The sequence below is a fragment of the Antedon mediterranea genome, chromosome 8, assembly GCF_964355755.1.
Source record: "Antedon mediterranea chromosome 8, ecAntMedi1.1, whole genome shotgun sequence".
Classification (NCBI taxonomy): domain Eukaryota; kingdom Metazoa; phylum Echinodermata; class Crinoidea; order Comatulida; family Antedonidae; genus Antedon; species Antedon mediterranea.
The window spans coordinates 8,377,976-8,405,489 of NC_092677.1; the positions used below are offsets into that span (position 1 = coordinate 8,377,976).

At 33.5% G+C, this 27,514-nt stretch overlaps 2 protein-coding genes and 1 long non-coding RNA gene across 3 annotated transcripts; 2 read left to right on the plus strand and 1 right to left on the minus strand.

Annotated features, from left to right (window-relative positions):
• The first annotated feature begins 3,547 nt into the window (after positions 1–3,547).
• On the plus strand, positions 3,548–12,750 carry LOC140056443 (RING finger and SPRY domain-containing protein 1-like). Its single transcript, XM_072101812.1, has 14 exons — positions 3,548–3,601; positions 4,075–4,628; positions 4,944–4,996; positions 5,333–5,445; positions 7,379–7,564; positions 8,009–8,075; positions 8,584–8,715; positions 9,280–9,395; positions 10,078–10,221; positions 10,681–10,792; positions 10,987–11,089; positions 11,216–11,368; positions 11,911–12,015; positions 12,400–12,750. Exons 2-14 carry the CDS (start codon positions 4,330–4,332, stop codon positions 12,497–12,499), a joined length of 1,683 nt encoding a protein of 560 aa, XP_071957913.1. The 5' UTR covers positions 3,548–3,601; positions 4,075–4,329; the 3' UTR covers positions 12,500–12,750.
• On the minus strand, positions 11,654–15,685 carry LOC140056445 (uncharacterized). Its single transcript, XR_011846761.1, has 4 exons — positions 15,582–15,685; positions 12,744–12,968; positions 12,340–12,505; positions 11,654–12,047 (listed from the first exon to the last, which is right to left on the minus strand). It is a non-coding gene; the product is annotated as an uncharacterized lncRNA (long non-coding RNA).
• Positions 15,176–17,039, plus strand: LOC140056444 (centromere protein V-like). The gene is made up of 5 exons (XM_072101814.1): positions 15,176–15,306; positions 15,834–15,939; positions 16,041–16,110; positions 16,388–16,502; positions 16,715–17,039. Exons 2-5 carry the CDS (start codon positions 15,842–15,844, stop codon positions 16,840–16,842), a joined length of 411 nt encoding a protein of 136 aa, XP_071957915.1. The 5' UTR covers positions 15,176–15,306; positions 15,834–15,841; the 3' UTR covers positions 16,843–17,039.
• The last annotated feature ends 10,475 nt before the right edge of the window (positions 17,040–27,514 follow it).

Here is a 27,514-nt window from a genome sequence, read left to right on the forward strand (position 1 = left end):
GCCAACAACTGAACATACAACAGAGATGACATGGCCTACAACAGAAGAATACACAACCGACAATGTAGAAACGACTTTGCCAACATCTGAACGTACAACAGAGATGACATGGCCCACAACAGAAGAATACACAACCGACAATGTAAAAACTACAACTTGGCAAACAATTACTGATAAAACTACGATTTTTATAACCGACCATACCACTGAGGGATATACCACTCTACCAATTTCTTTAGAATGTATTGGTGAGTACGCAAAGATATACTATTTCATTTATTGGCTACGATTACATACTTGTTTTTATTAATTGTTTTTTTTATATAAATACTGAACATCCATAGCATCTTTGCTTTGCTATTGACTGGTAAACGTATTCGTAGCATTTTATCAAATTAATGCTAGTCACATTATTTTATTAATTTTTTTGTTTTTGAATTATTTTCGTTTTTTCTCTGTAGAGTCTGACTTGCATTGCAATTCTAGTGGAATTTTGGATGAAAATACGAACACATGTCATTGTTTTTCCGGCTACAAAGGAGAATTCTGTAACGGTAAATACGTATTGATTTCTGCGCTTGAACGTTCTTGAATCCAGGTGGGAACGAAAATGTAGGCATCTTGTTAGGCTTTTTAAAACCTCCGATAATTGAACAATTCATAATGAATTCAGAGCCAAGTCTGTCCTTCCTTAAAAACCTGCGCATTAAAATGCTCTGCTTTGCACCGAGCACTTTTTCATACATGGTTCAAGCTTATAACCTATTAATGTAATTTATGTAATCATTTCAGATACGTGCACCTCTGATGAGAAAGACTGTTGGAAAAAATATAGAAGACCTATCACTCGGTATAGTGACGACAGCTGCCCGATATACGTTCCATCGTTTGGCAAGTATCAATATTCTATGCATTGAGCCTTCAAAATAACACGATAGATTCTGTTTTCTTTATATAATCTTAATATATAACATACATATAACCAAAGGGTTTCGTCATGAATGTCTTCACTCAGCACTGATACTTCCTAAATTCTTAAAATAATGATTAGCTTTTGGACGTTTTTTCAATCTATGTAGTAATAATTCTAAAAATAAATATTGTTAGTCGACTGTAAAATACTCTTGTATTTGGACGTTTATTAAATCTCAATAGTTTTTATTCTAAAGCAAAAATCAGTCTGTACTATATTTGTTTGCAATACAATTCTATTGTTATCCACTTTATTATAGACTGTGACATCAGAATGACGTGTTTGAATGATGGTTATATTGCAAAGCAGATTGGTTTTGAAAGTGCATCGGGAATGTGTCGATGTTACTGTCCTTTCCCATGGAGTGGTTGTAACTGTGATGGTAGGCGTTAAACTCATTGTGTTTTAGTCTAGTAACCAAAACTTTGTAAACATTTCCATTCAACCCATGATGCATCTTCTAAACACTGCTGAGTATGTGTGACGTAGAATTTAAATTGTCTAACCTTAGTTATATGATTTGATATTTGCATAGGCCTATCCAGGTTTATTTATTGGACCAATTATTATACTCGGCTACATAACTAAACCTGAACGCACTCTAGGGCGGTCTCCTAAATTCAGACGTAATTTACCCTAGTTTAAGTTCTTCACCAATACTTGATCCATGCTAAGTAACTTACTAAAGCTTGGTTCCCACTAGCGACGCAATACAACGACGTAACGCAGCGTAATGGATTTGACTAATGACAACCGATGGATTATTTGAACTGTCGCTTGTCATTGGTCAACTCGCTTGCGTTGCCTTTACGTCCTTACGTTGCGACCTAGTGGGAACCAGGCTTAAGTCTGAACTGACTTTAGATGTTTTTTTATGGTTATCTGTACTGTGTTGCTATTATAATTGTCGAATTTGAACGAAATGTAGTCGAATGTAGTCGTTTGTTGCATAGGCCTATACTACAGTATATGTTTTTTAAATAACAAGAAACAACGATACGCATTTAATTTACAGAATGTAATTTAAACTGTGCATATGGGACGCTAGACCACAACAGATGCTCTTGTACGTGTGATGATGGTTACCATGGAGATGATTGTACTAGTAAGAAAAAGATATTTTTCATAATTCATTTACAAGAGGAACAAGGAAATCAGAAAGAGGATGTTCCATGATATTATCCATGATAAATTATTCTTTAAAACAGTACAACCACCCGACAACAAAATATTTAGATTTTGTAATCATCGTAGAATTGAGTCCAATTTTTATCGATATTATTCTTTTTTTTCAGTACCTTGTAAGGAAACGTCTTTGTTTTGCACACGACACACTCAGGAAAAATGTAATCACAAAGTAATTCGAAGACATTGCCCGATAATGTGTGGGGTTTGCGGTAGGTAGAATTTCCCCCCATCATCATACTCTAAAAATACACATAAGAAAAATGTTCTTGTGTTGTAGGCCTTCTGACAACATTAACAATTTGCATATATACAACCTAAGCCTAATTGTTGATATGATTCAGTCTTGAATATTCTCAGTTATTCCTATTTTCTTATGCTAAATATTAATTTACAAACTTTCAATTAATTTTATCCACGATTCTCAACCATGGGTTTACGACAAAAAAAATAGAGATGAGGCCTAGATGTCACACAATCATTACGTTATGCATTTGGTTTTTTTTCACAGTGGCCCCGCCGTACAGCACACCGGCAAGTACTAGGTCTATATCACCGTAACATTCATCGTAACACAACCACGATGACCGCAGAAAGGCAAATTAATTAAGCGAATGCGCTTTTCTTAATTTTAAAGTAATTTTCAAAATACGTATATATTTTAGATCTATACCTATAGCTTTTAATATTTTAATATATTTAACTTATTATGTATAATTATTATTTATACATTAATCGTAGATTTATTATTGTCTGTTTTTTATAATAATTAATCTGAAAAGCAATTCTTTATGTATAATTTTACATATGATTGTTGAAAGTTTTCGCGTTGCAATTTGTTTGAATATCAACGAGTTACTTTTATTATATTATACACATTTGTTATTTGGTCCTTAATGATTCTATAGACAATTAATTAGCAGATAGTATATTTTACCTATAGTATAATTATTATGAGCAAGTTTGGGTATTTTATTAAAGTTAACCTTCTGGTGTAGGCCGTTGGTTAGTATATTTAATTGAATTATATTGGGCACATGACTGCTTGTTGGTGGTCCGTGTTATACTGTTTCTTTGATACCGTTTTTATTGTTTACACATTTTACATTATTTCAATTTTTACATATTTCAATTGATATAATTAATTTTAATAATATTAACGGACGTTAGAGTGACTTAAATTAAAAATACTTATTAAGTATTATACAGTATTGATCTTTAATCTTACTTGATTTTAAGTATATTAAAAATATGAATTATATTTTGCCTTTCTTTTATTTTCTTTTTGCTGTTCTGATTTAAGCCCTAACTTAACAAATTAAAAATAATGATCAGTATTTATTGAAACACGCCATCTATAATAGTATCAAGGTCAAGTACGGAAATACATCGAATCATTCCAGCTTATTATTCCCCATCAACATCGCGACAAAAAAAAGTCAGGTAGGAAATTATGTTTAATCACTCGAAACACTTTCTAAAATACATAATTTACAGTAAATATCTCGTTTTAAATGGATATACTTGAGATTGAAAATTATACGTTGTGTAAATTAATACATAAATAATGTCTAGGCCTAGGCCAGTTTTATGTTTATACAGTGACCTCTTCCCTCTCCGGGGTTGATGTATAGGCCTAGGCCTAGTTATATAGATAGGGCTAGGCCTAGCCTTAGGCCTAATCTAGGTGGTTGGGTAAGCTAGCCCAAGTTGCTTGTTAGGTAGGCTAGTGTTAGCCTATGCCCTCTCTCCCCTAGTATCTTATTCTAGCTACAGTAGGTGGGCCAAAGAATAACTAGACATACTAGCTAGGCCTAGTAGAGGCTAGGTTAGACCTGTATTACTGTAGGTTTGGCCTAGACCTAGCCTAGCTAGCTATCTTTAGGCCTAATAATATATTTTATTAATTATTTCAGGTACAGGAAGTGGTTGGTTGTTGCTCATGTTTTTTTTACATTTCATGGGCATCGCATGCAACAACATAATTCAAAGCTGTTAATGGTACAAGAAATATGTTTTGATAAGATAGTGTAATTTCACAACAAATTGGTAATCAATATCTGACATCTGAAAATTGGAAATAACAAAGATGTAAGATTTAAAAATTGCAATTTCAAAACATTTTTGAAAAACCGGTTAATCTACAGTACATTAAAATACAACAAGGTGTGATGGGTAATTCGTGCGTTAGAAAAAATCGAGAAGAGACAAGAACATCTCAGCCATATCAACCATATACTGGTACAAACCATTCAAATACGAATAGGTCAAGTAGGAATTCTCAAAATTCCCATGAAGCCTGGCAAGTTCGTCACAGAGGCAGAAGTCATGATACCACAGGAGGTCCGGATAGGTCCACTAGTATAAGGAGTGGCCTGTTCCATTCCACGCAAGAACAATTTGTACCAGTCTATTCAACAGATGATTTAGTTTTGGATACGTTAGCAGTAATAAGGAACCTTGTAGACAAGTAAGTAAAAAAGAAAATTATTTAAATTAAGTATTTTATAGTCCAGGAAAATTGTAGAATATTTGTGCCCGCATGCTACATTTGGCCCTACAGTACTGTACATATGAAAGTACATCTTTGATTTTTAAAATGTGATGCTGTTGGTTTAGCATTTGATTACATTATTGGTGGTCAAATAAAAGTTAGGCCTACCAAAAGAACTCAATGTATTTCCCCTGGCCTTAACTTGATTTATTCGAAACCAACAGTGATGAAAACTGCCATTAGGAGTTAAATTTTGTAATATATTAAATTTTTTTTTAAATTGTTTTACAGTGAGCAAGAACCACCACATTCTATGCTTAAACTGCACCAAATAGCTGAGACTGGTAAGTGTATAACCATTTGATCTCTAAAAATGGTTTAGTGTGTAATAGTAGATGTAACCCAATTCAAAGCATCAACAATTACAGAATGAGTATAAATCAACATAAGTTGTACAGTATAGATTACTGTATAAATTATAAAATACAGAGTAGAAAACAATAAAGTAAGGTGAAGTAGGCTGATGTATAAAACAAAATTATTACTGTATTGAGAAAAGAGGCATGCACATATTTTATAAACCATGCATTAATTAGTTAACATAATTAAATAATTCATCGATTATACTTGGCAAAAAAGGATGACAGTACTTGATGTTATAATGTTTGTCTTTATTGTAGAGAGTGGTTGGATACAGGTTGTCACATCAATGGTCAATGTCATTCCGCTACATGACCCTCTAGGACCAGCAGTAATAACCCTTTTAATTGATGAATGTCCACTTCCAACTAAGGTAAGATTTGTTTTCACATTTTACAGTATAGTATTTTCAGGATTTCTCTGAGAGAACAACAAACCTAATGAAGTAATAGGCCTGACTGAGTAATGTAAAGTCCCTGTTCTTATGTCATACATATGCTCTCTTTCTCTTGGCTTTGTTTCGTAAACAAATATTTTCTGAAAGATTACCACGTCTATTGAATGCTCTCAATGCGAGGAAGACATGCATGACCACAGTGGGTGCAGATGTGGGTGCGTTGTGCAGTAGTTACTGTATGTCATATGGGTTCTGTTTTCTTAATAGTAATTTTATTATACACAAAATTGGCCTTCCTACCTTGTACCATAATGAACATTTTGTGTAAGCAAAATCTTAATCTACATGTTTGTTTCTCAATACAACAGTAATTAATATCGATTCACTTATGTTTACAATTTAAATTTTAAATAAAAAATTAAATTAATAAAACATCAAATTAGATGGAACTTCTTCAATCTTTTAATCACCATATTCTGACGTCAACATAATGCGTGCAATTGCAACCCATTTGATTGATTAATTATGTATCATGTGACGTTCAGATGAGTTACTAAAAGGAAAAGTGATATCTAACGTTGATAATGAATTATTCTAATAAATATTCAGTTTTTTGTAACATTTTTTGATAATTTTTTATCGTGCATGGTCAGTTACTGATTTTTAGGGCATTTATTTGAGAGAAACATTCTGGTAACATTATATTGTGACATACAAAAAAAATCGTCCCTTTGATATGAAAATCTGCAATACAATTTATGGATCAAGAACTCATAAAATTCAGTACAAATTGTAATTGTAAAATGCTTTGTAGATCATCTTAAGTCAATCAATTCTACTACTAATAGAAATGTGTTTATTTATAACACAGTATTATTAATAGACTTATCTGAATGTGGGGCATCTAAATAAGGGGGTTGTTTAATGTTTGTATGCAGGGTGTTTACTGTATTCAATATTTGAGATGTTTATTCGAATAAATAATATAGAATAAATAAACATAATTTACATTATGCTAATGAATTATTAAAGTAAATTAAATTTATACTTATAAATTGATAAAGCAAACATTTAAGTTAAGTGGGTCTTTCTGACTTACATGATTGCATTTATTATCCTGTATGTGTATGTTTTTATATTGTGGAAATAAATTAAATTGAAATTGAAAATAGATAAACAAAGACAATGCAATTACCAGGATACTATACTGGAGTTAATAATTAATGACATTATTAATATCTACTAGGAGTGGTAAAGTCATTTATTCTTAAAGATCATTTCTATCTTCAGTATTACATTACATACAGTAGTTTTTACTTGGCAAAATAGCACGATGATAGCATCTACAATTCTGAATATTTTGGTGTACTGTAAATAAGTATACTTACAGAACATGCCTATTGAAATTCAAGAAATTCATTGATAACTTCACAAATAAAAAAAAAACATCTCTGTATGATTTTAACGTGGGCTTTGCCAAGTACTTCACTCAGTTTCTGAGTGCTCTCATCCTATCTGATATAAAGCACTTTTGTTCATCAATCCATAGACAGTATGCACATTATTTTGTTTATTCAGATTTCTCTTTAAGGACACCACTATTGTACACAGTGTTTTTGCTTGTTTATACATGGTGCTTGAAATGTGTTTGTTTTCACAAAATGATGGTTTTTTCCACTTGAATTATGTTAATATTACTATAAATATCATACATATTGTAGAACAATATTTTGTAATGAATGTTGTAGATTATGTTTAAGAATAGATGTAAACTCAGCCTCGCAAACATCTTAGCTGAGACTCGTTAATGTCAACAGACCAAAACAATTTCATCATATAACGGTATATCTACCTGTACCTTCAATCATTTGTATAAATTTACTTAATTTTTTGGGGTGTATTTTATTAGGAAGCAGTTGAAAGATTAGCAAGTATTCTAAATGTATCTAAATCGGCCACCAAATCAGCACATCAATTTCCTGCCAGACACCGGAATATCTGTACAGTACTGGGATGCATAGCGGAGAAGCTAGCTGGACCCAACAGTATATCCCTCCTCACTAAGAATGTACTGCAATACCTTTTGGCCCTCTTGGTAAGTCTTAATTAAGATCAGATGTTTTGCCCTACTAATTTATATATACTGTACACCATATATCCTTGGGTATAATCCCACTTCTGTCTAATCCCACCCCCTACTTTATTTCTGATTTCACAAACAGGTATATCCCCAGGTATAGTCTCATTATTGACTTTTCGTCAAGTTTATTACAAGAAATGCTTACTTTTTTTCCTAAACTAGGGTATATAGTCCCAACCCCAAAAGTCAGCTCTAAATGTGTGTTCTAGTGGGGTGGGATTATACTAGAGGATATACAGGATATATGCAAATTGTTTATTTTATTTTTTTTTTGGTGTGAGACAAGGAATTATGAATGATTAATAATATAATATCATTCCAAAACCAGACTCCGAATTGAAACTAAACTGAACATTTTTGTTTTCATTTCAATTAGTAATTAATTTTCTCTTTTTATAGGATGGCAAGTTTGATGCTGTAGTCTTATTGTTTGCTCTTATTGCTTTAGAAAAGTTTGCACAGACAAGTAAGTTTTAACATTATTTAAAATTTAGAAAATTCGGTTTAATTCCTCAACAGACACATAGGAGCAAGCAGTGCCTAACCCTACTCTTTTTTAGTAGTATACCAAGTTATTTAATGTGCACTGTATGTTCACAGGACCAACACCTTAATGGTACATTTACTACTGTATGTGGTAGAATAAAAAAGAAGAGTAATATTATACTATTGTATGCACAATAATGAGTGTTTAGGAGTTGGATGGTGAGAATATTTCATGATATGAAAAAATTGACTCTTCTATTTTTAACCAGGTGGAGTCGAGTTGAGATAAAGCAGTAATTTTTTCCGTTAGGTAGGACTAGTGCTGAATGACACGATCAGATGTGTTATAAAAAAAAAGAAATAATGAGTAGAATAACAAAAGAACTGCAAAAACAAGTGGAAATATTATATATCATTTTATGTTTGTTTTAAGTTTATGTTATGTTTATGTTTTATGTATGCTTTATGTTTTCTCTGTTTCTCCACAGGTGAAAATAAACTTACAATCAAAGAATCTGGTATATGTGACATATTGTTACGACTTGAAAAATATGCCAATCATCATGATTTAAAGTATAGACAAGTTGGGTTTTGTGCCCAGTGGAGTTTAGATAATTCATGTGAGTATAATATAACGAAATCCTAATGTAGTATAGAACTGCTTTTGTTGTATTTAATTTTCTTTTGGATGATTTCTTTTGGACTTGCCGTCTATATTTTAGTGTCTTTTTTATGTTAGTCCACAAGTTTTTGTCTTAAAGTATACATATGAAACGCCAGATGTGCCAAAATATTTATCTTTTTACTACTGTGTCTTATACATAATTTCATTTCTTTATTTTCTATACAAAAGAAAATTTTAGATACTGTGTATCCAAATGAATTTATTTATAATAATTCATTTGTACTTTTCACCTAATTCTCTACTGTATCTCCAGATATGGCATTATTTTTCCAGTATCATAGTCAAATTCCACAATATGGTGTCATATGGATCACATGTGGAACCTGTATTATGTTAAGAGTATGGTTAGGCTTATGACATATGATACAGGTTTCACATTTGATGCATGACATTGTATTACATAATTTATTATATTGGATACATTATACAGTTCCTAAAGACGACTATTTTGTACAGAACTTGTTATGCATTTAATGTTTTACTGCCCTCTTTTTTACAGTCATATTGGAAGGCAGAAGGTTCACGTACGAACAGATATCATTAGAAAGTTGTAATGCAATGTTGAATGATCAAGACGTTAGTGAATATCTTAAGATTTCACCCAATGGAGTTGAGGTATGCTTTTTAGTTTCATCAGACATAGGCATATGAAAACTTTATTATCTCCAACAATCCAAACTTATAAAAATAAAGAGATATACAAAAAAAAAAGATATAAAAAAAATAAAAGCAGAGAGAAAAAGGTAAGCATAAAAGTTACCATTTATGATCTTCATTAAAGAAGAAAATACCTTTAGCAACAAAAGAATCACGGTATCTGTTGGTAACAACAACAGGAACTCTCATACGTCCACTTCTGGTGATAGTATTACTAATAATCACATTATGGAGGGAATGAAGTTCATCAATTTTAATATGACGAAATACAGTTGTCACCCTAACTCTGTAAAGAGAGTCAACTGAAGGCAAACAGACACCAGTAATTCTGCTCATTTTTCTAATCAGATGGTCTATTAATCACATGGCATCGCATGATATAGTTTATTCTTAGACTCTACTATTTATATTTTCTTTAATATCTTATCTTTATTTAAATCCAAAATTAAGAAGTAGGTTTAACTTTAAGGTGTGCTTTGTCTTTCGATGTTCTTGTTGTCTAGTATTGCTATATTATTATGTATTCCATTCCTGCTGTGTAATGTGAATTGAAGTCCTATTATTGGCAGTAAGTTACTTGCTGTTCTTTGGATGTGTATGAAATGTTTTAGGATTATAAATTGGATTATCTTTTCTTCAGGCGCGTAGTGACGCCTCGTCATTTGAGAGTGTTCGCTGTACATTTTGTGTTGATTCTGGAATATGGTACTATGAAGTAACAGTGATTACTGTCGGCGTGATGCAGATTGGATGGGCAACCAAAGATAGCAAATTTTTAAACCATGTAAGATATTTGTTTTTTTAATAACCAATATAGAATGTACTATTTGAAGGTTTGCGTGGCAAAAATGAATATACTTATGATATATAAAGTTTGCAGTGCACCACGTTCTAAAAGGTACTGTTAAGTTTACTTGATATTTTGATCAATATGCTTTCAAAACTACATATATGGTGTACTGAGAATTTGACTTTTTTTTAATTCAATATTATTATTACAGGTACCACTCAATAATGAACCCAAACTTTGTAATTCGCTCTGTCTACACTATCAAACTTTATATACTTTAAATTAAGTGATGTTCTTATGGGCATGATAATGTCATATTACTACCATATTTTAGCATATCATAGCTCAGCCACTCACTCCCTCTTCCTTAACAAAAAGCATGTAAGCTATGATCTGTAATCAGTCAAATGGTACTACTAATTCTGTACACTAGTTTCCTATCCTTGTTTACAGGAGGGCTATGGTATAGGAGATGATGAATATTCATTTTCATATGACGGATGTCGGCAGCTTTATTGGTACAATGCTAAAAGCCGTCACCATGGACACAAACCATGGAAACCAGGTGAGAAAACAGAACAGAAGAATGACTGCTTTTTAGACTTTACCTACCTATAACTTTTTTAAGTTTTTAGGTTCTCTCATCTGTAGTATTCCACAATATTTATTATGATATATCTATTGCAACACATCATCTGACTATGTTTTTTGCCAAAATTTAATATCTATTTGATCTAACTTTACAAAATGTTTTTCTAGGTGATGTAGTAGGATTTTTACTAGATCTTGACTCGCATCAGATGATATTTTCACTAAATGGAAACAGTTTAGCACCAGTTACGGACGTATTTAATGCTGCCAAGTAAGTAGTTCTCACTTAAGTTGGTATTCTTAATCTTGAAATAAAATATAATTACTGCAGTTACTGCAGTAGAATAATTGGCATGGTTCCTAAGTGGTAACAATCTTGATTCATCATTTTGTTTAGAACTGGGTTCTTTGCAGCTGCTAGTTTCATGTCATATCAACAATGTGAATTCAACTTTGGAATGAAAGCTTTTAAGTACCCACCACGAATTCCATTTCAAAATTTTAATGATCACGCGAACCTTTCAGAAGAAGATAGAATTATTTTACCAAGGTATGTAGTTTTTATAATATAAAAGTCATCATTGTTATTTCTGTTCGTATATTATGACAGGTTAATGAAAATTAAGCACATGATGTTTTCTAACAGTGTCCAGGCAAAGATATCTTGATTAGTACCAGAATGCCTGCACCCTGTTTAAACTGTAGTTTTTCATCTATTAAGACCAAAGAAGCTATAGAATAGGATAAGAAAAGCTACAGAATTGGACATCGCCTTTTATTTCATATAGCCATTATTATAATATTTGTAAATATGTCTTGTTTCTTTAGGCCTTAAAGAAGCGAGATAGAATACAAGTGTAACTGTAGGCGTCTCATCCTCTTTGTTTCTTGAAGACATTTTTTAGGCCTAAGAAACTAGATAGATTAAGACATCCAAATGTACTTGAGCACCTTGACTATAATGTATTTACTATGGTACTTGTTATTTCTTTAGGCCTAAGAAGCTAGACAAAATAAGACGTTTAAATGTACTGGAGAATCTGTGTCCTTTATTGTAGCAATTAATATGGTTTTTTTTTTTCATTTTCTTAGGCCGAAGAAACTTGACAGAATAAGACATCTAAGTGTAACCGAGGGAGCCTGTACTCTTTGTTTTGACAGACGAGGATGTATCTCACTTAAACCGTGCAATCATGGGTATGATCAGCAAATGACAGTAGTTCCTAAAGCTTTTAAGACAGATATAGATATTTTTTTATATAGTGACATTGAAAATGCAGCATCCTAAAATAAACACTGTATTTAAATTTGTTTATGTTAAAAATTAAATACCTGTATTTAGTAAATTGATTTCAGGCTAGCATTTTTGAGGTATACTTGTCTCAAAAACCTATTGTGTTACAGTATTAATGCTGATGAATTTAACTACTAATATGAAGCAGTAGAAGCCTAAAAAGGGGACACCATAGTGTTAAGATATAATTCCCCTTATTCGTTTCATAGAAAGAAAGTGTTCCTTACTGTATGTCAGCAAACAGTTGACCGATAAATGTATTTATTCTGTTAACAATTTGTTTGCAGAGGAATGTGTATGGAATGTGCCATCCAGCTAGAGGTTTGCCCAATGTGTCGTGCAGATATCAAATGCAGAGTGGAAACAAGACTGGACGAGAGAAGATAGCAGTAACTAAATTAGGAAGATTAGAAGAGAAATCACTTATAGGAAATCAAATATAAGATTATATTTATCAAACTACACAATTTATTACATTTTTCAGGTAGCTAGGTTTTCTACTGCAAATGAGCACTGTTGCTTTTTTGTAGCTTTTGTACAAGTTTTAATACTTGGTATAAACCAATGATACGATGTATGAACCGGGGTTAGTTGGGAAAGTTCATATATTTTGATGACATCAAATACCTACCTTGGGAGATATTCTGATCAGGCAGAGATCCGTTTTGTTAAAGTTATCTCTGTCATCAATTGCAAGAAGATAGGATCACATGCCATCTTTAGCAAACATTGTCTATTTATCAAAGTAGATGCCGATCATCATGATGGATGACATGGGACATGTTATACAGCGATCAAATTAGACGCCAATTGGGAGGATGTTCTACTGTGTGTGTATAGAGATCATCAAAGCCACCTGAATAACAAAGGAGTATATCGAGAGAAGCTTTAGTAACACTTTTCTTTTTTTAAATTGCTGTGTTAGATTGTTTTGGCGCTGAAAAATACACTGGTTAAACAACCGCTATACTCCTGATTGACGCGAGGCCCTTGTCTAAAAGTTGCAAAAAAACCTATTGTATTAAATCGGAGTCCATCTGAAATAAATCGGAGGTACATCGGAGTTAAATCCGAGTTTAACCACGGAAGTATAAGAGAGTTATCTGATCACGCGGCGAACACTTTACATCGAATAAAACTTGACTATATATTATTCAGATCAGCTTACTAGAACACAGACAGTTAACTTTAGTGCGTGCGATTGAACACAGAGTTTAGCTACCCGCTACATTTATGCCAAACACTGTCAGGTGTGTTAAAGAGGGCAGCAGACAACATCGGTAGCATTGTGAATGCTGTTGGAATGACGTTTTAATTCGCAATATGAGAGGTGCAGAACATTTTGTCGAAAAAAAATGTATTTATGTAAATTATTAAAGTGCAGTAGACCACATTTTTAAAACAAAGGTATCATATTATTTCACAATTGATTACTATTCTGAATCTATTCGAATATGAAAACTGCTTTAAGATATTTTTTTTAAACCCTAACATAAAATGAAAATGTATTGTACATTCGTAATTTAAAATAAGTACAATTATTAGAACTCGTAAAAAAAACCAATTTTTTTTATTTTCTGAAAATGCGGTTACAAATATGTCTGTTAAAAATATCTGCACACAAAATACTTAACAAACTACAGTAAAATGAAGATGTTCAGGCCACACATTGTCAAAAACTAACATTTAGGATCATTTTTCAGTAACGAATGCGATCATGTAATTTTGAAATCAAAGACTTTGAATGAATTTTAATATTGTCCCCCCCCCCCCTAATTTTTTTGTTCAATTATTTTGTTGAATATGCTATTTTAATATCACATACTAGTTATTCACTTTGACCACAAACGGGATCGGAAAAAAAAAATTATTTATCTGAAAAAATGTAAAGCAAAAAATACTTAAATTGTCTGTCAGATAATAAGTAAAATATTTATTTTTGGGGATATTATTTTTGCAGAAGTGAATAACTTTATTAAAAATGCAAAAAAGCATATTTAAAGTCTGACTTTATTAACCTTCATTTTTCATTGTTTTGGGGACGAATATAAGAATATGATAATTCCTCAACAAAATCATGCGACTCCAAAATTCGATTAAAGGCTGCCGGAATTGTTATTTATTTGACGTAATTCAATAAAAATTCAATCAATCGGTAACCATGATTTGGCCTGAGAATTTTGATTTGTGTATTTAAAATTATCTTTTTCTTTTGTAGATTAAAAAACAAGAACTATAATTACGTATTATGTATGTTAAAAACTGTCTAACAAATCACATTGATACAATTTTAAACTATTTATTGATTTTAAAATCTTGAATCGTACGATATACTTTGCTTGTTTATAGAAAGATCATGTTCTGAAATTGAGAGAAATTTTTATTTTATTTATCGAAATGGGGAAGAAATCATAATCGATATCAAATTTCAACATGACACAAGGGTATAAAGCTCTGTTTACACAAAAAAAAAATGCTGAAATATGGTAGTGATGCTCAAATATTATGGTAGTGATATGACATCATTTCCATGGGCATGTCACATTTTTTTTTGGTCACATTATGTTTGATAGTGTAGACTTAAAACAGGGTGTTCAGTACACTGCAGGTTTTTTGTGTGTTAAATTCATAATAAAGGTGGGGAGAGGTTGCCCGGGCCACTCTCTTTTTTCCTGTATTGTACGAACAATTTATTCAAATCATTTCGTCACCTCTTATGATTTATTGTCATGCATTGCTGATAATATAATATAGATTATGTAAATTATGTATTTTATGTGCTTTTGGGAAATGATATTTTATCCAGGAATAAATTTGATATATAGGCCTACAGCCTGTATATGTAGTTAAAAGGTCACTGTAGTTCTAGCATTGTTTTGCTTGTGTTCACATTAATATGTAGGGCCTATATTTTCCGGTTTTATTTTTAATATAATTTTTGAATTAATGTTCCATTATTTTTGTGAACATTAATATAAAGATACAATGTTCGGTTAGTATCAAAGACTAAGAATTTGTAGTCACTCAAGTTGCTCAACCATAAAAATAATATTGAAAAGTTGGGCTGTACTAAAATAACTACAGACAGAGTGGCCTACTGTGACTGTACTTAGTGTACTGACGTCGCACAAAAACGTTTGAATTGAACAGATTTCACTTAATTCTAATCGCAGTACAGTTTTGTCAACTAAAAGGTGAGATTTCTTTATCCTTTATGGCTGTTTTTTTATTAATTTGCAATAATGAAAAGTCGTCACGATCCCCATACGTAGGTAGGGACTAGGCTAGCCACATGTCTGTTGTATTGTATAAATAAATGTTTAGTTATCGGGACTTCCTGAATGGCGAGTGCCCATGGTCGAGGCTAGATCAAATAAAGTGTAGGCCTAGCTGTAAAAGATAAGATTGAAAAAGCGCACATATCCACAAAGTGCTCAAGGCGCTTGTGAAAACCATGAAAAATACTAACCTTGAAACTAAAAACCACAACAAATTAAAAAAAAAAACGGAATAAAAGCATACAAAACGAACCCACATAAAATATGTATGGAACGCAAAGCGAGTCTTCAGGATCACCAAACCTAGGCCTAGTTAATTTCTCATTTTATGGTCCGTACCACGTAATGTAGTAAGTGATATAGGTTTCAGTGCGAGCCCATCATTTCAGCTGCTGCCTGCTGTCAGTAGTTTTAGATAGAAGGTTTTCGTTTTTTTTTTCCAGATTTCAAAATGTCGGAAGAACTAGTGACACATTATGGTGGATGTCACTGTGGTGCCATAAGGTTTCAAGTCCAGGCACCACCTGCTATCAAAGCTATAAAGTGCGAGTGAGTACATAACTGTAGCAGCCTCTTATAATGAATTTTATTATTTCTCGCATATAAATTATTGTGCAAACTGAATAAACAATTGTAAATTTATTTTGTAGCTGCAGCATTTGTGAAAAGAAACAAAACATTCATTTTATTGTTCCTGCATCTAGATTCAAATTACTTCAGGTGAATTAAAACCAACAATTTACTTTTCAACATTTTGTTTATTGTTTATTCTCAATCAATAACTATGAGTATTAATTAAAGTATTAAAGTGCACATTCTCTCAGATTTCTTATTGTTATAGTGATGCAAGTGTTCTAAAAATAAAAATTTTAACTGGTTAAGCATTGTTGATACAATCTGAATCTCATCAGATATTGAAAGGGAAATTATTTTATGATAATTATTTAGAATAAATCATTTAACCATATACATGTATTTACCATATCTTTAACTGCAGGGTGAAGACAACTTAACGTGTTATACATTCAACACACACGTTGCTAAGCATACCTTTTGTAAAACATGCGGTGTACAGAGTTTCTATTCGCCAAGGTCTAACCCAGATGGAAAAGGTAAACATGGGCGTTTATATCTGTGACGTCAGATAATGCCCGATATAATGCTTCCAATCCCAAATTTGAAAATCATTTTATAGCATACTTTTTCCTAAGCTACCATGCATTCCTGTTATTTAAATTGAAATCATTAATTTAAATAAAGTGTCGTAATTCATCCACCTGTTTTATAATATACTACCCATAATTGTATTCATTTGTTTTTCTAGGTATAATGCCTCACTGTATTGACCCAGGAACAATAAAAAAGACAACACTTGAAGTATTCAATGGAGAGAATTGGGAAAAAAGTATTGAAATGAATCCAGAAATACAGCAAAGATCAAAGGAAAACTGAAATTGCCTATACATACTTTATTTACTTACTTATTACTTTACTTACTACTTATTTATTTACCACAAAAATGAAAAAGAATAAACCAGGTTTATTGAAAATGATATTTGTTGAGGTTACAATAGTATAAAAGTATTTGTTCTGTGTTTTTACAATTTTAATTTATTATGAACATTTATCAATTTTTCATGTTATATCTACTACTATTTCCAGAAAAATAGATATATGTTAACATTGCTCAAATCAAATCTTTATTTGTTCCATATATAAAAATGTGTACAATTCTTTTCCTTGACAGAAATATGGTAAAACAAACAAAACATTCACAATCGTCATACATTAGATAAAATTACAATTTATAAAAACAAGATTTATCATGTAGTTATCGCTACAGTTGAAAGAGAAGGAACATATGTAGTTTTTACGTATACAAAAACAGAATAAGCACGTCGAAAAAGTGGCAACTCGCAAGTTACACGATTTTTTTACACAAGAGAGTACCGCTATGTACAGTACTGTAAAAACACTAATCGAGAAAAACGCGAGTTAAAATTGTGAGATATTTTGTTTTGAAGGCACACAATTGTAACTTAACTGAAAAATATATACGATGATAAATGGAATATAGATATACATTTATGGAAATATTGTACCAATTTTCATATTTGACGTAACAATACATGTACACTGGAATTCCGCTGAAGGGGTTCGGTCGCGTGGCTTTATGAATCGATATGAAACGAGCGAACCGGTATGTTCATTTCAGTTAGGGTTGTTGTTTTTAATTAGTTATCGAACTTAAACTGTTACAATCATTATTTTAAAAAACACGTAAACAACATAATTTATTAAAATGTGGTATCTACTTATGAGTATGAGGTGGCAACAGGACAACAGATTTTTTTTCGTACTGCATTTCTGTACCAATTGTCATTTTTTGAATAATAATAGCATTGTCTGCTGTTTTCACAATTTTTGTATTAAATATAAAAATCTAACAAAAAAAAACATTTTTTTCGACACTACGCCGATTTGTGATGCCATGCCTGACTTTTTAAAATTAATTTGAAATAATTTAACTGTTTGATGGGTTTGTTCAAATTATTTTAACCATCACCATTTCAAGTTGGTTATGCGAATTAAATATTATTACCATCATTGGATTTTCGTGATTGCTCGTCTGGTTCTACATGATTAGATGTGACAGTCGTGCTTTTTCTAGCAGATTTCGAATCTTCGTAAACGGTTGGGTTATTTTGTCCTTCTTTCTTCACGGGTTCCGAGGCACCTGGGGGTTTAGTGTTAGCATTGTTTCCCTTAAAGTTGTGTTTTGATTGGCATTGGCTCTGTCTGTGAAGTGTTTTATTAGTATTCTCACTCTGTGGTTTGTGATAATTGTTGTACTTTTCTTCTCCATGTGTTCGTTTATCCATATTTGGGTTACAACTAGGCCTACCACGATTGTTTTGTTTTCAAGGCGTCATGATTCTTGTATTTCAAAAGTACGTTAGATTGATGATCTGCTTCTTTAACGATTTCGTTTTCCAAAGCCGAGCATTCGTAACATTTCTCATCGGCTGCATTTATAGCAATGAACACGTGACCAAAGTAGCATGTCGACCAGCTTTCTTGAGAAAAGCTTAGACATCGAGAAATAGCTTATTTCACAAAAACTACTGCATCATGTAGTTGGTAATCACGTCCAAGTAGATCAAATGCCTCTTGCATGAATTTAGATGTCACAGTTGATTTGTTGAGAATCATTGATAATAAAGATTGAATATTGTCTTCTGAAACTGCTGTTTTACCCTGAAGCTTCACTAATTGAACACCCATGTTTATCCGTTTGATTTGTGAAGCCACATCAAGCACAAATTGTTCAGAAGCAATGTTTTCTGAATTCCAAATGCGTTTCTGAATCGTTTCTAGTTGTTTTAAGATGTTCGTTCTGTGAATCGTATCGCTCTGTTTGTTTAACTCATCACGAATCGTGATTATTCGTTTTAACATTGAACTCATGATATCAAATAGAAGTAGTCGTTGATATTTGATTCCATAGCGGGAGTTCATTTCTTGTAAAAACCACTCCTGGTCAAATGTGCAAAGACATTGTAATTGGTAGTAGTTAATCTTCTGTCTCATATCTTGTACTCGATCTATTGATCTTTCAATTCGCTTGATGTCAGCTATTCTCATGTTTATTGTTTTAAGGACATTTCCGTATCTCGGATTGAATCGAATGATTTTATGGCATACTGGACATTGTTTCAAACTTATACCTTCATCCTTATCCATATATTCATCCATTGTAGAAACCTCAATTGCGTGAGAACAATCATACAAAAATACATATTTTGGTCTCGATTTACCTGCAGATTTATCTGGATGAAATAATTGTGGATTGCAAAATAAGCATTTGTTTTGACAGGGCTCGCCACACAGACCAAAGCATTTATGATTGCATTTAAGGGTCTTCTGACACGGTTGATTGCACCTTTCACGATTACAGAAGTCCTCACAATTTTGTGTACACTTAAAATGAATGCATTTCCATGTACATCGGGCTCCACATGGTTCGCAAATATCGGAACAGGAACGTTGGCAGTATTTGTGCCAGCAACCTAAATCGCACCTTTTTTTACAAGGTTGACAAGGAATCACTGAGCAGGGCTGTTGACAGTTGTGACTACAGATAAGGTTTTTGTTACAAAATTCAGTGCATGGCTTGTGTATCTTTTCATGCGAACAATCTTTACATTTTCCACGACATCGATGTCAACAAACTAAAGTGGTTTTGCATTGTTCCTGACAACTGTCAATGGAGCATTCTTCGGAGCATTTCTTCGTGCAGATATGGCCACAGGGTAAGGGTAAATCACGTTGGCAACAAATTTGTGTTCTTTCATGTCCACACGGCAAGTTGACAGTCAGTTTAAATAGACATGCTGCTTCGCCACTAGTTGCAATTTCTGACACATCAACAAAACACTGTACTTTCTTCATATGTCCACACTTAAGTTCCTTGTCTACCTTTTGTCTACACAGCTCAGTACATGGTTTGCAACAAAGATGTTTACACTTGTGTCCACATGGTAGTAATCTTAAGCACTTACTGCTGCAAACTTTGATTTCTGAGCAAATACGTTTGATCGTGTGTCCACATTCTAGTGTTTCAACAACATTTTCAAGACAGTTGGTGTGCTCGAGGTCTTTAGATTCGTAACATTGTATCGTTGTTTCATGTCCACATTTGCGAATTTCAGTAACTTCCACATTGCATACATCTTACAATGTTCATATAAGGAATATTTTGGTATAATGTAGGTGTTTTTTCTATTGAATCCACATAACATGGTACCTTTTTCTCATGATTACATCCTAATATTATTTTAATTAGTTCAGTGCAATCATAAATGGAACAGGTCTCACTGCATTTTCGTTGACACTGATGCCCACATCTTAAAGTTTTTTGACATGGCATTTTGCAACTAACGTGTTTACCGTCATCATGATGGTGGTTGAAGCTTTTACAATAGTATTCTTTGCATAAATCACCACAGATTCGTTGACATTAATGACCACACTCTTTTGTTCGTGAGCATGGTAATGTACAGATTGATGTAAAACAAGGAACGCTAACAGTATGTCCACATTCAAATTCCTTAGTTATAACCTCAATACATTTGGTTGTGCATGCATCTCCACATTTCATCTTACACGCATGACCACACGCTAACGCCTTTTCACACGGTAGCTGACAGGATGTTATGTAGCATTGAACTTCACAACTGTGAGAACATAGAATAAATGACTTCGTGACAATTTCTAAACATTTTGATGTGCATCTTTCAAAACATAGTTTTTTGCATCTGTGTCCACACGTCAACGACTTTTCACATGGATTAGTGCATTTTACAGGCTTTTCAAATCGACCACACTGTATCCTCACCTCATGCAGACATTTTAAGGCTTTACTAATCATGATTTTACATGGCACACATTTTTCAAAACACTTCCGATAACAGGAACGATGACCTCGTCTGCATAATCTAACACATTTCTCTTTGCATTGATATAATATCTCCCGATGATCTCGAGGATGGCACAGCAAAGAGCACGCATGGCCACCGTCTAGCCGAGTCTCACACTTCAGCTTACATCCTCCTTCTGGACAAGGAACGCTAACAGTATGTCCACATTCAAATTCCTTAGTTATAAACTCAATACATTTGGTTGTGCAAGCATCTCCACATTTCATGTTACACGCACGACCACATGCTAACGTCTTTTCACACGGTAGTTGACAGGATGTTATGTAGCATTGAACTTCACAACTGTGAGAACACAGAATAAATGACTTCGTGACAATTTCCAAACATTTTGATGTGCATCTTTCAAAACATAGTTTTTTGCATCTGTGTCCACACGTCAACGACTTTTCACATGGATTAGTGCATTTTACAGGCTTTTCAAATCGACCACACTGTATCCTCACCTCATGTAGACATTTTAAAGCTTTACTAATCATGATTTTACATGGCACACATTTTTCAAAACACTTCCCATAACAGGAACGATGACCTCGTCTGCATAATCTAACACAGTTCTCTTTGCATTGATATAATATCTCCCGATGATCTCGAGGATGGCACAGCAAAGAGCACGCATGGCCACAGTCTAGCCGAGTCCCACACTTCAGCTTACATCCTCCTTCTGGACATTGTTTAAATTCTTCAGCTGTAGATATTTTAACTTTCGTTGTCGGATGGTTTTGACAGTACAACTCAATGTATCTTCCTACACATTTTGACGATTGCATGTCATTTACTATCTTCATCCAAAGGTCATTGTTTTAAGCTAAAAGTTTGAAGTTTCCAATACAGAACATACCCTTTTTGCCTCTTGATAATGCTACGCACATTCTGTTCGAAACTTTTAGAAACCCTATATTTCCAGCCTCGTTACTTCTTACTAAAGACAGCAAAATGATTTCATTCTCCTCACCTTGATAGTTATCTACGACGCTTACATACACACCACGCAGGCAACCATACTCCTGTTTTTTAAGTAGTCGTTTTATATTAAGCACCTGGCCAGTATATGTCGTCAAAATGGTGATACTAGAAGCATCGTATCCTTGTTGGTAAAGATACTTAGCAAATGCTAAACAATACTTAGCTTCGTGAGCATTCGACTTGCTTAATAGATCCTCAACGGATTCTTCTTGAATATCGTGGTTAATAAAGAACAGGTTATGAGCTACACCTTTAACGTTATCAAACTCTTTTACTGACTCGTCGTCGAGGAGATGACTGTAAAAGTGTTTCCTCATGATTTGTGACATTTCTGGTCGCATTCGGTGTTGTGACGACAATTTCTGACAAGGAACACCATTGGTAATCATTCGTTCAAACAGGGATGTGTCAAGATTGAATTTGGTGGCAAGTTTATATACTGTAGGATTTGGCTTTAATTGCTGATGGTCTCCAATTAGAATTAGATGTTCGCATTGTTTCGTTAGGCTTGTTACAATGTGTGCTTCCAATATTTCTGCTGCCTCTTCAACAACAACTATTCTTGGTCGTATTCCATTTAGTAACTCCTTATTCATAGCAGCACCAGTAGTTGTCATACCTATTACACTCTTAGTACTTCACAATTAGCTCCATAATCTTTTTGTTTAATGCTATTCTTTACGACTTCATCATACGCTTTCTGCTGGTCAAACAATACTTGTCGTAACTGGCATTTGTATTTTGTTATCCAGTATCGGTACAAACGCCATTTATCTTGTGTTGATAACGTTCGAATGTTGACCCTGTCTGCTTCTTGTTCCGTCATTTCATCATCAATAACTGACAATTGTTTTAGAACTGCAGCCCGGTGCCTTTTCAATGGTGAATCTTTACATATCATTTTCGGATCGTAGGCGAGCTTAGAATAAAGTGCAGTAATTGTCATTTCTTTCTTTGATTCATAATCTTGTTTTGCTTTGACGTCATTACAGTCACGTTGATCTAAAATCATGTCAAGTTCAGTCTTAATATTAGCATTATCTTCTTCCTCAGTGTCTTCTTCATTATTCATGACGTTTTTGACATCTTCATTTTCATCAGAAGTAGAAAGAAGACCTAGCCACGTAGGCAAAGTTGAACGTTTTTCTTCTAATCCATATTCCTCTCTCGAGTCTCTCAGACATTTAAAATGATGAGCACTGATGATAGTTTCTAAAGCAAATTCATTGATAATATACTTGTCGCAAAATTTAATCAATTCTTAAGCTTGTATCATCCGAGTGATTATAGAATCTGTAAGTTCTTTCATTCTATACAATTGTTTTCTTTTCCCTTTTTTTTTCTTTGCTAATTCTTTCAAATTGTATGATGCAAGTCTTTCGCTTTTCGACCTTCCGCCAATTCTGACCAAATTATGACAAAAGCTGAGTATTCCTTCAAGAAATTGGTCCAATGCATGATTTTTATAGCATATCACCATTACCATATTATTAGCAGTGTCTTCGTTAGCCTTTGTGGCCCAGCGAATTCTGTTAACCAGAAGAGTTTCAACGATTTTTAATCCGATGTAAGTTTTTCCAGTTCCCGGTGGCCCCTGAATGACTGCAAGTTCCTTAGTTAAGGCTGATTTTACAGCGGTAATCTGTGATTCATCAAGTGCTAATTTGTCTTTTTCTGGCCAGCCGTTTTCATCTAGAATGTCTATCATGGGGCTACGAATAACATGCTTTACCTGAACTTTGAAAAGTGGGTGTATATCGTACATCATTCTGGGTGTGTTACGAAGATACTTTGGTCTTTCTATGTAATGCGAGGCCCGAATAATATAATTATCCATAGGTAGGTTATTTTCGTCATTAAACTGCTGAAGAACGTGCAAAACAGGCCTGTAACTCTCAAAAAATGCTGTGGACTCTACCATGGCATAGAGAGGTGCTATCTCAATATTATCAGTGTTGTGGAATTTAATGTCAACACGGCCTTGGCGTAATAACAATTCTTCTCTATTGCTAACGGTACCAAATAAAAGAGTTTGAAAATTGTCATAAGATAAGCAAACAAGGGAGCCATAAATCAACCGTTTAGTGTTTTGCCACCGTACGTTGTTTAGATTGCAGAGACTAAAGTGTACGCGATGGAGAACCCCTTTGTGTGGGAAAATACTGGATGTTCAATTTTCACATCATAATACAAACGAACATCTGTATTTCTCTTTTTTTGATTTCGTGGATTTGCTAGATTATCGAGATGTGTTTGATTTCCCTCACGCAATGGACAAATGAAATCCTCACGTAGTAATCTGAATTGTACATCAAGGTAATGATATTGACTTGCGTAGATTCCTTTGATTTTATTTGGACGAAGGAATGGTAGCTCCATGGAATGGAGATCTTCTGGGGTTGGTAATATTGGAATATCTCTATAGTCATCAGGTGGTGGTCCGTCAGATATTCCATCTCTTTTTGCAGATACAAGTTGTCTCTTCTTCTTCTCCGCTGCTTCAAATTCTAGAATATATTTGTCTGTTTTCTTTTTAAAACGTGCTACATTTATAAGATCATCTTGTGACAACTTCCGTTTTCCAAATAATTCCTTACTTTTAACATCAAGCAAAGTTGTAATCAAGGCAACATCATTCACTTCTCTAATTTCAGAAACTAACCCATTCATAAACTGCCATACCAGATTTAGACGTGTTTCGGAATTTGTTTTTATCTCATTTTCATTATCATTACCATCTCCTAAATGAGTTACATATGGAATTAGAACTGTCTTTAAAAATTGACTTGATTTTATGATATCTACCAGTTTTTTTCTGCTGTTAGATAATTCACACTTAAATATTATTACGTACACTTGCATGATGACTTCGACATCATTATCACTCATTTTCTCTTTTTTTAGCAGTTCGTTGATGCTGTCGGCCCAACCAGATAAAGACTTCATCGGATCAGATGTGTGTAATATACTCTTTAGATCTCCAATATTAACTGCAAAAGCATATTTTAGTATGTTATTGAATGTAATTTAACCTTTAATAATACTGTAACTATTATTATCAATTTCCAACTCGCCTTTTATTATTGTACTATTCTATATTAGTTGACAACAATTATTACAGGGCCAAAATAAAAAACCATATTTTTGAAACACGATTTCTTTTTAATTCTCATATATTCTATCATAGGAGCCCAATACAAAATATCTGTCGTTATATAGTAACAAGTGGTGGGATGAACGGCTTCTGAATTTTGTTTATACAATATCTATCTTATTCGATATCTGGTATTTGTTTCAGATTCTGAAAAACAAAATAAAAAATGTACTTACATGCTATACCTTGACGTCTCTTGTTTACTGTGTAACTAGGAAGATGTGTAGAATGAAAGGTACCATTTCTAATTACAGGAGATAAGTTAAGATAACTCTTTAGATTTCTACCAGACTATGTTAGTGTCATTTTACGTACTGTCTACATAACATTATGTTGTAATTAACAACATTAATAATAATAAAATTGGTGATGATGGTGATATAGTGGTGGTGATAAGGAGGGGAACAGAAGAAGAAATTGATGCTGGTACGGTTATTTGCTGTTATTTAGTACATATACCTACCCTTGTGTTTCCTTTTCACCCCCTCTGCCTCTGAAAGTTTTATTTTGTCTTCCATGAGTTGTAGAGGCTTTCCTGACGTTAACGTGCTCTGTTTGTCTTCCAACGGGATGTTGTAAAAGAGGCGGCTTGTACGTTTGTTGAGGGGTATTTCGTATTCTAATACGAGCATCTAAGCAACTATCATCGTCCGTTGTTTCATATCTTAAGTGGTGATATTGCTGAAGTGTAGGCCTATCTATAAAGTCTCGTGCTTGTCTTCCAACGGGATCTTGTAAAAGAGGCGGCTTGTACGTTTGTTGATGGGTGTTTCGTATCCTACCACGAGGATCTAAGCAGCTATCATCGTCCGGTGTATTATATCTTAAGTGGGGATATTGCTGAAGTGTAGGCCCATCTTTAAAATGTCGTGCTTGTCTTCCAACGGGATCTTGTAAAAGAGGAGGCTTGTACGTTTGTTGATGGGTGTTTCGTATCCTACCACGAGGATCTAAGCAGCTATCATCGTCCGGTGTATTATATCTTAAGTGGGGATATTGCTGAAGTGTAGGCCCATCTTTAAAATGTCGTGCTTGTCTTCCAACGGGATCTTGTAAAAGAGGCGGCTTGTACGTTTGTTGATGGGTGTTTCGTATCCTACCACGAGGATCTAAGCAGCTATCATCGTCCGGTGTATTATATCTTAAGTGGGGATATTGCTGAAGTGTAGGCCCATCTTTAAAATGTCGTGCTTGTCTTCCAACGGGATCTTGTAAAAGAGGCGGCTTGTACGTTTGTTGATGGGTGTTTCGTATCCTACCACGAGGATCTAAGCAGCTATCATCGTCCGGTGTATTATATCTTAAGTGGGGATATTGGTGAAGTGTAGGCCCATCTTTAAAATGTCGTGTTTGTCTTGCAACGGGATCTTGTAAAAGAGGAGGCCTTCTTACAGGCAGCTGATGATGGTGATGTCGCCGGGGATCTTTAGGTCTGGCACCTCTCATTGCTAATTATCTATTTAGTAAAAAATTGTTTTTCTTTCAAATGCTTTATTTTTATTAAAATCTCCGTAAGTTTGTGATTTTTTTTAGTCTACTATTAAAATAAATAATGGTATGAAATAATAGTGACGTTGCATAATGTCGTAACATCACTGTCTGAAATTCTATTCTGATGCAAAATTATGCTTAACCTACTTTCAATACTGCGACACAGAGCATAGAAAAAATGATTGTCTGAGTTACAAGATATTCTCCTACATAATATGAGGTATGTATATCAGTTTACACACCAATAGGCTGCGCGTACATACAATGGGATAATTAGGCTATACATAACAACTAACAGATTAATAGTTAGAGATACCATAATTTGTTTGATATGTATGATGTTCGTTTTCTAAAAAGAGTGACGTCGTTTACGGTGTGTGCTGAATTATAACAAGGGCGAGGCATAATGAAAATGTGTGTGAAGCATGATTTTACCATTCAAAGTACAGGGCATCACTTTATTATTTTTCAAATGTATGTAACGTAGACGTTCTAAGCCTGCCTCGCTCTTTTCAATACTTTTTTCTTTTCATGTATAGTGGCCATTTTTGGGGAAATTCCGTTATTTTTCACCCGGTAAAATGTAGGCCTACGCACCATATCCGTGCCATGTAACATATTTTACTGTTATTCAATAGGGTAAATGCATACGAATTCTATACTTATTTAAGCTGAACAACTTCTGCAGATAAAGGTATACGATGCTGACCCAAGTTACAACAATTTCTGTTTACCTTTAAGTTTTAGAGAAAGTCCCTGGAACAAATGTGGCTCAAGGAAATAAGAGGACCGTTTGATGCCGATAATAATAACTTCCTGAATATGAAATGACATGTGCAAAACATGATTGTTTAGTACAGCCTATCAATTACCGTTCGTTCAGAACAATGTTTACACTTGACGTCTGACATGTCTATAATAAGTTGTCCCTCAAATACTTTACTTACACATATTATATTTTTTAACTTTCATATTGACCTTCCGTTTTTCGGTATGTGCCTTTCTGTCAAATGTG

What these genes read in the sequence shown, in the direction of transcription:
- LOC140056443 (XM_072101812.1), top strand. Translation starts at nt 4,330, where the DNA reads ATGGGTAATTCGTGCGTTAGAAAAAATCGAGAAGAGACAAGAACATCT. An exon ending in AATACCTTTTGGCCCTCTTG is followed by an intron (nt 7,565 to 8,008) that starts GTAAGTCTTAAT and finishes CTCTTTTTATAG; the next exon opens with GATGGCAAGTTTGATGCTGT. An exon ending in GATAGAATTATTTTACCAAG is followed by an intron (nt 11,369 to 11,910) that starts GTATGTAGTTTT and finishes TCATTTTCTTAG; the next exon opens with GCCGAAGAAACTTGACAGAA.
- LOC140056444 (XM_072101814.1), top strand. Translation starts at nt 15,842, where the DNA reads ATGTCGGAAGAACTAGTGACACATTATGGTGGATGTCACTGTGGTGCC. An exon ending in ATCAAAGCTATAAAGTGCGA is followed by an intron (nt 15,940 to 16,040) that starts GTGAGTACATAA and finishes TTTATTTTGTAG; the next exon opens with CTGCAGCATTTGTGAAAAGA. An exon ending in CTAGATTCAAATTACTTCAG is followed by an intron (nt 16,111 to 16,387) that starts GTGAATTAAAAC and finishes CTTTAACTGCAG; the next exon opens with GGTGAAGACAACTTAACGTG.